The following is a 10,068-nucleotide window of genomic DNA, read 5'->3' as shown; positions in this document are numbered from 1 at the left end:
CTTGGCCGTGTAGAGTGAGTTTTGTGGGGGGGGGGGTTCTAGCTAACCCCAATGGGTGCGTCTGCACCTGCCTCCCTCCCCCCGTCTGCTGTGTGCAGTAAGTTTTATATGGCTCCGCAGCCGGGGTCGCTCTCGAGGGTCTGTCCCCACCCCACCCCCCGTGCCTAGAACAACCAACCCCCCTGCGGCTGGGGCCGCCTGGACCCGCTCCCTGGAACAGGCTGGGCGGCCTGCAGGATGCCAGGACAGCAGGTGGTGGGCAGCCTGGCGCTGAAGCCTGGGCCTGCCTGGAAGGGGGGACAGTTCTCCCGTTCCTGGGGCTGCTGCGTGGAACTCGGGTCAGGCCCAAATTCTGCCAGTCCGGATAGTTCTCCCGCCCTCAGTCCCCTCCGGGAAATTGTTGCTGTTTAACTCAGCTCCTTTCCCGGCAGCAGGCCCACAGCGCTGCTCGGCCCCTCCTCTCCCGCTGTGAGAACGCAGCCCCCCAGAGCCAGCCCGGCTGGCATCGACGTGAAAGATCTGGGCCCGGCTCCCGGTGCTGGAACTCAGGGCTCCTGCTCTGACATAGTCCCTCTGTGTGGCCTCAAGAACGGCCGTACCGGGTCAGCCCGACAGTCCATCCAGCCCAGTGTCCTGTCTGCCGACAGCGGCCAGGGCCGGGGGCCCCAGAGGGAATGAATCATCCAGTGATCCGTCCCCTGTCGCCCATCCCCAGCTCCTGGCAAACAGGGGCTAGGGACACCAGCCCTGCTAATAGCCATTGCTGGACCGTCCTCCAGGAACATCTCTAGTTCTTCTTTGAACGCTGTTATAGTCTTGGCCTTCACCACGTCCTCTGGCAAGGAGTTCCACACACTGACTGTGCGTTGTGTGAAGAAATACTTCCTTTGGTTTGTTTAAACCCTCTGCCTGTTCGTTTCATTGGGTGGCCCCTAGTTCGTGTGTTATGAGAAGGAGTCAGTAACACTTCCTTCTTTGCTTTCTCCACACCCGTCATGATTTATAGCCCTCTGTCATACCCCCCCTTAGTTGTCTCTTTTCTAAGCTGAAAAGTCCCAGTATTCTTAATCTCTCCTCGTATGGCCACCGTTCTACACCCCTAATCATTTTGGTTGCCCTTTTCTGTATCCTTTCCAATTCCAATGTATCTTTTATGAGATGGGGCGACCACATCTGCACACGGTATTCAAGGTGTGGGTGTCCCACGGATTTATAGAGAGGCAACATGAGATTTTCTGTCTTATTATCTCTCCCTTTCTGAATGATTCCCAACATTCTGTTCACTTTTCCGGCTGCCGCTGCACATTGAGTGGATGTTTTGACCTTGGGTGAGTCACTGCATCTCTCCAGCCTTGGTTTCCCTGTGTGTGAATGGGGAGAATTTGTCTATTTACATTATGACAGGTTTCAGAGTAACAGCCGTGTTAGTCTGTATTCGCAAAAAGAAAAGGAGGACTTGTGGCACCTTAGAGACTAACCCATTTACCTGAGCATAAGCTTTCGTGAGCTACAGCTCACTTCATCGGATGCATACCGTGGAAAGTGTAGAAGATCTTTTTATATACAAACAAAGCATGAAAAAATACCTCCCCCACCCCACTCTCCTGCTGGTAATAGCTTATCTAAAGTGATCACTCTCCTTACAATGTGTATGATAATCAGGTTGGGCCATTTGTGCTGGAAATAGCCCAACTTGATTATCATACACATTGTAAGGAGAGTGGTCACTTTAGATAAGCGATTACCAGCAGGAGAGTGGGGTGGGGGAGGTATTTTTTCATGCTTTGTTTGTATATAAAAAGATCTTCTACACTTTCCACGGTATGCATCCGATGAAGTGAGCTGTAGCTCACGAAAGCTTATGCTCAAATAAATTGGTTAGTCTCTAAGGTGCCACAAGTCCTCCTTTTCTATTTACACTGTAAACTCTGTAGGGCAGAGACTGTCATTCACTTTGTCTGTGCAGTGCCCAGCACAAGAGGGGAGAACCCCAATTTTGGTCGGGAGTCTGTGAGGTGCCCAGAACAAGGGGGGACCCTGATCTCAGTCGGGGGGAGTGGTCTGTGCGGCACCTGGCACAAGGGGCATTTCTGGATGATGAGCCAAGTTAATGCCTTAGATGCTACCATGATATGTGTAATAGCTTACTAGGTTTTCGTACCGCCATCTGTCCTGTGGACCCCAGACCAGGGAATCTCAGCCAGACATGCCTGCATCCTGCCTGTAACAGGCAGCTTAGGCCAGTTGCTTTGAGGGCCTGTGGGGTCCCCGCTCTCGGCTGGGGTCTGTGAGCTCTCAGCAGTAACGCCAATCCCAGGCAGTGGAGACAAGGCGAAGAGCAGTGTGGATCAGTTGGTAGGGGGCTTATGCACAGCTGGGTGAAGATCATACCACTCCCTAGGTAGATGGTGAGGTGGCATTCTCTCGAGCCCCGGGTGCTGGCTGCTGCACTGTGGGGGAGACTGGCCTGCAGGGGCAAATGGCTATGCACCAGTAAGATAAAAGGAAGGTGGTTTCACCGGGGATCCAGGTTGGATATACCCATTGATCTGACCTGAGGTTCTGGGTGGGTGCGGTGGGATCTGGGCTGGATACGCCCATTGATCTGACCTGAGGTTGTGGGTGTGGTGGGATCCGGGCTAGATAGACCCATTGGTCTGACCTGAGGGGTGGGCGGGGGCGCTGGGATCCAGGCTAGATATGCCCTTGGTATGATCTGAAGCGTTGGTGGGTGTGGTGGGATCTGGGCTAGATGCGCCCTTGGTTTGATATGATGGGGGGATGCCAGCCTGGGTGGCCCCATTGGCCTGGGGTGGAGGCGAGGCAGGTTCTGAACCAGACGGGCCCACTGGCATAGGATCTCCGTAATGTCTCCTCGGGGACCCCAGTGCCATCTGTAAATAATGAGAGTAACTCGTAATAAAATAGTTGCTTTTATTTCTTAGCAAAACTAGTAATTCCACATGCTATTTACAACAGGCCAAATGTGTTTTATTAAGTACGACACAGAGGTCAGGACATCGAAACAAACGGCACAGGACCGGGAACCGGACGCCACAAAGCCAAGAATCTCACACACTCGGAAACTGGATGCAGGTGAAAATACACGCGCAAACGCCCTCAGTACAACGCCCATCCCCAAGCCGCGCGCTCCCCCGCCGTCAACGGCAGCCTCTTCGTGGGTTAGAACTGATCAGTTGCTTGGCTGGAAATGCTGGTAGTTTCCTTAGGAAGCTGGTTCTGAGTGTTCGGGTGGTGGTGAATTCGCAGCAAGACACAGCACGCGGCATGCCTGGCAGGGGTTGGGGGGGCATGTTTTTGGGTTGCGTAACACTGGCAGAGTCACAATATTTAACCTCGAGCTTCGGTGTCAGTTGATGGAAGAAACAACCCGGTGGAAAGATAGCTTGATAAGGCAGTTTGGTATGGAATATCTCACTCTGTTCTCCCCTCATTCCTTCTCTGGAGGGCGGCCACCTGCAAAGCTTAATTCTGGGGCAACAGGAAGGATCAGTGTGGGATCGTCCAAGAGAGAAGGTGTGTTGGTGACCTAGATCCGGGCATGTAAACCTGCTACCCTGGAGCTCTTCTGATGACCGCCCCTATTGGACGCCCTTCTCCAGAATTCAGAGTCTTCATCTCGAGAGTCTCTCGCAAAGAGACTCTGGCTCAACCACCAGATATGGGCTGGGGGTCTGTGCTCCACCTGAGTTAGGTAAGAGCTCAGACAGGATGGCATTGAAACCTGTTTGTGGCCCCTGTAAGTGTTAGGATCGGCACCCCTGAAGTCAAGTCACCAGTTCCTTAAAGTCAACGGAGTGGTGCCGATTTTACCCACCCGCGGGGCAGAGTTTCCCCCGAGTCTATAAATCCCCCCGCCGCCTCAGGACTCTCTGGCTTTCTCCTCCCGCGAGGAATGGCCAGAAGTTCATGTTGAAACCAACCCTCTCCGTTTTTTCACTTCCACATATTGCGCGTCCCTTCCCTGCGTTCGTGTTTGAAAATTGTACAGAAGGGAGGAGGGTGGGAAAGTGCTGAGATGAGAGAAGGAAAAACACCCTGAAGCCGAGAGATCGTCCTGGTGGGATGGTAATTTTGGAGCCAATTGGGTCTTTGCTCTGTTTTCAGTGACCTGGTCTAGATTTTTTTGGACTCCCCTCACTGGCTGCTGTCCAGGATCGTAAGAGGGGAAGTGAGCAAGTTGCCTCCATTTGCCCATCCGACTGGGGTTTGGGGACATTCTTCATGTCCACACTAGAAGGGGCTGGGGCCACTGGCTTTGGAGGATTCTGACGCGCCTGAGAGCTGACGACACACTGGGGTCTTGTCCCTGGGGGCTTGGAGAAGAGAGTCGGGATCGGGTTCTCCCTGGGCTGGCACCTCCTGTCACCTGCACAGAGCGTCTCCTCGGAAGGAGGGGGGAGGCGTGTTCCTTCGATGGCCGGGCAGGCCCACGCCTTCCACAACACCCCCCCCCCCGTTCCTTCAAGCGCGGCAGGTTTGGTGGGGCCCTGGGAATCCTAAAGTCCGGGGGGGGCGGCGCGGGCGCGGGGAGGGAGGGGGTTTGTTCTCCTGACTCATGCACAACCTGAAATGCTTGGGACACTCAGAATGACCACGCTTCTCCATGGGGAGATGGGGCTGGGGGGATTGAGATTTCGGGGTGGGGGGGTGGACCCGATTCACTGGAACGCCTGGCCATGGTCCATCAGCACCTGCTCGATGTAGTTCTCCATCTCGTCTTCTCGGGCCCGGCTGGCGGCGGCGGCCTCGTCCCTGGGCGCCAGAGAGCCCGGCAGGTGGCGGCTGCGGTGGAAGGATGGCGGCGGAGGCAGCTGGAACGCCCTGGGCTGGATGTAGTTGGAGAAGTCGTTCTGCTTGGCCAGGTACCTCTTGGGGTAGTCGTCCCCGTGCAGCACCTCGTTCCAGTCCCGCTCGTCCGGCTTGGGGCGGCGCCAGGGGGCAGCAGGATAGTAGGGCCGGGCCGGGGCATAGGGGGCCGGCTTGGCCTGGTGCTTGGCCACCACCGGCAGTGCCGCTGCCGCCTCCTTCTTCTTCTTCTCCACGTCGTTGATGATGTCGATGACGTCCTCGGCTGGCAGGTGCAGCTTGGTGGAGAGCTCGATCAGCTGGTCGATGGTGTTGGGGTCGATGACGTCGTCCTCCTCCTCCTCCTCCTCGTCAGAGCGCTTGTCCTCCGCCACGTTGCCTTCCTCGTCCTCGAAGAGCAAGGGGCTGCCCTTAGCCCGGCCGCCCCGGAACCTGCCCTCTTCTTCCTCCTCCTCCTCCTCCTCGCGGGCGTTGGCCCCTGGCTCGCCCTCGTCCTCCCGGCCCTTCAGCAGGTACTGCAGCAGCAGGTCAGAGGCCATGTCGGCCAGCCGCTCCTCCTCGGCGGCCGCCTTGCGGGCCTCCTCGGCCTGCCGCCGGCTCTCGGCCAGCTCCTCATAGCGCCGCTGCAGGAGCTGGTGCTCCAGCTGCTGCTGCTGCCTCAGTTTCCTGGCACCGGCCCAGGGCTCGGCCGGCGGGGCCCGGCGCTTGGTGCCAGCCCGCAGCCGCTCGTACTCCTCCAGCTCCTTCAGCACCGCGTTGTGGCCGGCGTCCCCCTGGTCGCCCTCCCGCTTGGCCGCGGGGCTGAGCGGCCGCAGCTCCCGCAGCAGGGCCTGCAGGCTCTCCAGCTCCTGGGAGCTGCTGTCTCTGCCTTCCTCCTCTTCCTCTTCCTCCAGCTGCTGCTCCCGGGCCCGGCCCGCCCCCAGGCTGGTGCTCCGGCTCTGGCTCTGCACCCGCTCCTCGTCCGGAGCCCGGCGCTTGTCCGGAGAGTTGTGGCCCCCGTTGCCCAGGGCCTGAAGCAGCGCGGCGGCCAAGACCTTGGGGTCCACGTCTCGGAAGAGCTCGTCCTCATCTTCCTCCTCCTTGGCGTCCCCGCCTTCCCGGCTGGGGGCGGGCAGGGCTCTCGCCCGGACCTCCTTGGCGGGAGGCGCGGGGCTGGGCTGGCGGGGCTCCTCGGGGCGGGCATCCTCCCCCAGGGGCAGGGGGGCAGCATGCAGGCGGCTCTGTGTCAGGAGGCTGATGGAGAGGAGCAGGGCGGCTCCACGGAGAGGGGCGTGTGAGCCCAGCATGGTGCTTCTGCAGGGGAGACAGAGAATGGGGGGTGCAGCCAGGGTCAGTCCCCTGCGGGCTCAGAGCCATGCCCCCTCTCCAGCCCAGCTGGAGGGGGGGTCGGGCCTGCCGACACCCCAAAGGGAGAGCCCCAGGGATTCACCCCAGCCGGAGGCAATCTCCCACGCCAGCCAGGGATCTGCTTTCCCTGCAGAGAAAAGGGCGTGGCCTTTCCCCGGCGTCACGGAGGTGCCGAATCTTCCCTGCTAAGGTAACCAGAGTCGGGAACCCCCCACCCCGGGTTCGTTGGCAGCGGAGATGCGCCCCCTCATCCCCAGCCCCTCGCACGGGGGCACGCCCACAGTCGCATCCTATCGTTCCTTTTGCACGCTCAACAGCCGTTGCGTGCGCAATCGCCAGGACACGTTAGTGGTACCCTGGCAGTTGCACGCCCAACACCGTCACCGGGAGGGGGGGCATGTGCGCACACACGCAATAGCCCAGGCTCACACGGTGACACGCCCAGCACCGCTCACGGGGGGGCACGAACACACACACGCAATAGCCCAGGCTCACACAATTACACGCCCAGCACCGCTCACGGGGGGGCACAAGCACACACACGCAATAGCCCACGCTCACACAATTACACGCCCAGCACCGCTCACGGGGGGGCATGAGCACACACACGCAATAGCCCACGCTCACACAATTACACGCCCAGCACCGCTCACGGGGGGGGCACGAGCACACACACGCAATAGCCCACGCTCACACAATTACACGCCCAGCACCGCTCACGGGGGGGCACGAGCACACACACGCAATAGCCCACGCTCACACGGTGACACGCCCAGCACCGCTCACGGGGGGGCACGAACACACACACGCAATAGCCCACGCTCACACGGTGACACGCCCAGCACCGCTCACGGGGGGGCACGAACACACACACGCAATAGCCCAGGCTCACACAATTACACGCCCAGCACCGCTCACGGGGGGGGCACAAGCACACACACGCAATAGCCCACGCTCACACAATTACACGCCCAGCACCGCTCACGGGGGGGCACGAGCACACACACGGAATAGCCCAGGCTCACACGGTGACACGCCCAGCACCGCTCACGGGGGGGGGCACGAACACACACACGCAATAGCCCAGGCTCACACAATTACACGCCCAGCACCGCTCACGGGGGGGGCACGAGCACACACACGCAATAGCCCACGCTCACACAATTACACGCCCAGCACCGCTCACGGGGGGGCACGAGCACACACACGCAATAGCCCACGCTCACACAATTACACGCCCAGCACCGCTCACGGGGGGGCACGAACACACACACGCAATAGCCCAGGCTCACACGGTGACACGCCCAGGACCGCTCACGGGGGGGCACGAACACACACACGCAATAGCCCACGCTCACACGGTGACACGCCCAGCACCGCTCACGGGGGGGCACGAGCACACACACGCAATAGCCCACGCACACACAATTACACGCCCAGCACCGCTCACGGGGGGGGGCATGAGCACACACACGCAATAGCCCAGGCTCACACAATTACACGCCCAGCACCGCTCACGGGGGGGGGCACGAGCACACACACGCAATAGCCCACGCTCACACAATTACACGCCCAGCACCGCTCACGGGGGGGCATGAGCACACACATGCAATAGCCCATGCTCACACAATTACACGCCCAGCACCGCTCACGGGGGGGGCACGAACACACACACGCAATAGCCCAGGCTCACACGGTGACACACCCAGCACCGCTCACGGGGGGGCACGAACACACACACACAATAGCCCAGGCTCACACGGTGACACGCCCAGCACCGCTCACAGGGGGGCACGAACACACACATGCAATAGCCCAGGCTCACACAATTACACGCCCAGCACCGCTCATGGGGGGGGAACATGCAATAGCCCAGGCTCACACAATTACACGCCCAGCACCGCTCACGGGGGGGGCACGAACACACACACGCAATAGCCCACGCTCACACAATTACACGCCCAGCACCGCTCACGGGGGGGGAACATGCAATAGCCCACGCTCACACAGTTACACGCCCAGCACCGCTCACGGGGGGGGCACAAGCACACACACGCAATAGCCCACGCTCACACGGTGACACGCCCAGCACCGCTCACGGGGGGGGCACGAACACACACACGCAATAGCCCACGCTCACACGATGACACGCCCAGCACCTCTCACGGGGGGGGGCACGAGCACACACACGCAATAGCCCACGCTCACACGATGACACGCCCAGCACCTCTCACGGGGGGGGCACGAGCACACACACGCAATAGCCCACGCTCACACAATTACACGCCCAGCACCGCTCACGGGGGGGAACATGCAATAGCCCACGCTCACACAATTACACGCCCAGCACTGCTCACGGGGGGGCACAAGCACACACACGCAATAGCCCACGCTCACACGATGACACGCCCAGCACCTCTCACGGGGGGGCACAAACACACACACGCAATAGCCCAGGCTCACACAATGACACGCCCAGCACCGCTCACGGCGGGGCACGAACACACACACGCAATAGCCCAGGCTCACACAATGACACGCCCAGCACCGCTCACGGCGGGGCACGAACACACACACGCAATAGCCCAGGCTCACACAATGACACGCCCAGCACCGCTCACGGCAGGGCACGAACGCACACACGCAATAGCCCACGCTCACACAATTGCACGTCTATCTTTTCACCCCCATCCCTCCACTCAGCCTGCAGGATTTCCCGTCCCTGCCGCCTGGGGCTCGCCCCGCCCTAGCAGGGATGGGGAAGATCTTGGGGGGGGGGAGGGACTGCGGAGGGGAAATAGGGAAAGGGGGCTGGGGGGGCTGCAGACAGGAGGTGGGGAGGGAGGTATGGCGGTGCGGAGCGGAGGGGGAGTGCGATGGGGAGGGGATTAGAGGCAGGGGTGCAGAGGGGAGGAGTGCAGGGGAAAGGGGGTGGCGGAAGACTTGAGGGGGAGCGGCTGCCCCTCCTCTCTCCCCACGGGAAGGGAGAAACCCCCCCCTCCTCCCGGTCTTTCTCTCCGCCCTGCCTCCTGCCCGCTTCCCTTCCCCCCACCCTCCCGCCCCCGCATGCGGGTCTGCTGGGAGAGCCGCTTCCCGGCATGAGGGAATCCCCACCCTGGCTACCTGCAACCACATCTCCTCCACCGCATTCCCCCTTCCCAGCGCCCCTCTATATCAGGGACCCCCCCAATTTCTCCCGACCGGGTACCCGTTCCCAGCGCCTCTGTATCAGGGACTCCCAATTCCCCCAGCGGGGTCCCCCTTTCCTAGCGTCCCTATATGTCAGGGACCCCCAATTCCTCCAGCGGAGTCTCCCTTTCCTAGCATCCCTATATGTCAGGGACCCCCAATTCCTCCAGCGGGGTCCCCCTTTCCTAGCGCCCTTGTATTAGGGACCCCCCATTCCCGCAGAGGGGTCCCCCTTTTCTAGCGTCCCTATATGTCAGGGATCCCCAATTCCTCCAGCGGAGTCCCCCTTTCCTAGCGCCGCTGTATTAGGGACCCCCCCCATTCCCCCAGCGGGGTACCGATTCCCAGCGCTCCTTTCCCGGGGATCCACCCCACACATGCAGCAAAGGGAGGGGGATCCCCACTGACACCCCCCCCCCACGCCCGGGTATGGGGGGGCTGTTTACCGGCCGTGCGGCAGGGCTGTGTCCGTCCCCCTCCCCAGAGCTGGGCGCGATCTGCCTTCAGCACCCTGGACAGGGGCCGCCTTTATAGACAGGCGCGAGCCCACGTGGGGTAGGGAGGGGGCCCCATTGACGTCAATGGCCCATTCATAAAATCCGACCGGGATTGGAGGAAGGGGGAGGGGGGAGCCTCACACATGCGCGGAGCCGCGAGGGGACGCTGCTTCGGAATGAATGAATGAACGAGAGGAAGCCGGGA

At 60.7% G+C, this 10,068-nt stretch overlaps 1 protein-coding gene across 1 annotated transcript; it reads right to left on the bottom strand.

Moving 5' to 3' along the window:
- Nucleotides 1-2,920: 2,920 nt before the first annotated feature.
- On the bottom strand, nucleotides 2,921-9,855 carry VGF (VGF nerve growth factor inducible). Its single transcript, XM_078850880.1, has 2 exons — nucleotides 9,813-9,855; nucleotides 2,921-6,123 (listed from the first exon to the last, which is right to left on the bottom strand). The coding sequence occupies exon 2, from the start codon at nucleotides 6,114-6,116 to the stop codon at nucleotides 4,683-4,685; it is 1,434 nt and encodes a 477-aa protein (XP_078707006.1). The 5' UTR covers nucleotides 6,117-6,123; nucleotides 9,813-9,855; the 3' UTR covers nucleotides 2,921-4,682.
- Nucleotides 9,856-10,068: the final 213 nt, after the last annotated feature.

This window comes from Lepidochelys kempii, chromosome 28 (genome assembly GCF_965140285.1).
Source record: "Lepidochelys kempii isolate rLepKem1 chromosome 28, rLepKem1.hap1, whole genome shotgun sequence".
NCBI classification, from domain to species: Eukaryota; Metazoa; Chordata; order Testudines; family Cheloniidae; genus Lepidochelys; species Lepidochelys kempii.
The sequence above is the reverse complement of the archived record's forward strand: the minus strand, read 5'-3'. Positions and strand labels throughout refer to the sequence as shown.

Coding starts and splice junctions, on each gene's coding strand:
- VGF (XM_078850880.1), bottom strand. CDS start 6,116: ATGCTGGGCTCACACGCCCCTCTCCGTGGAGCCGCCCTGCTCCTCTCC.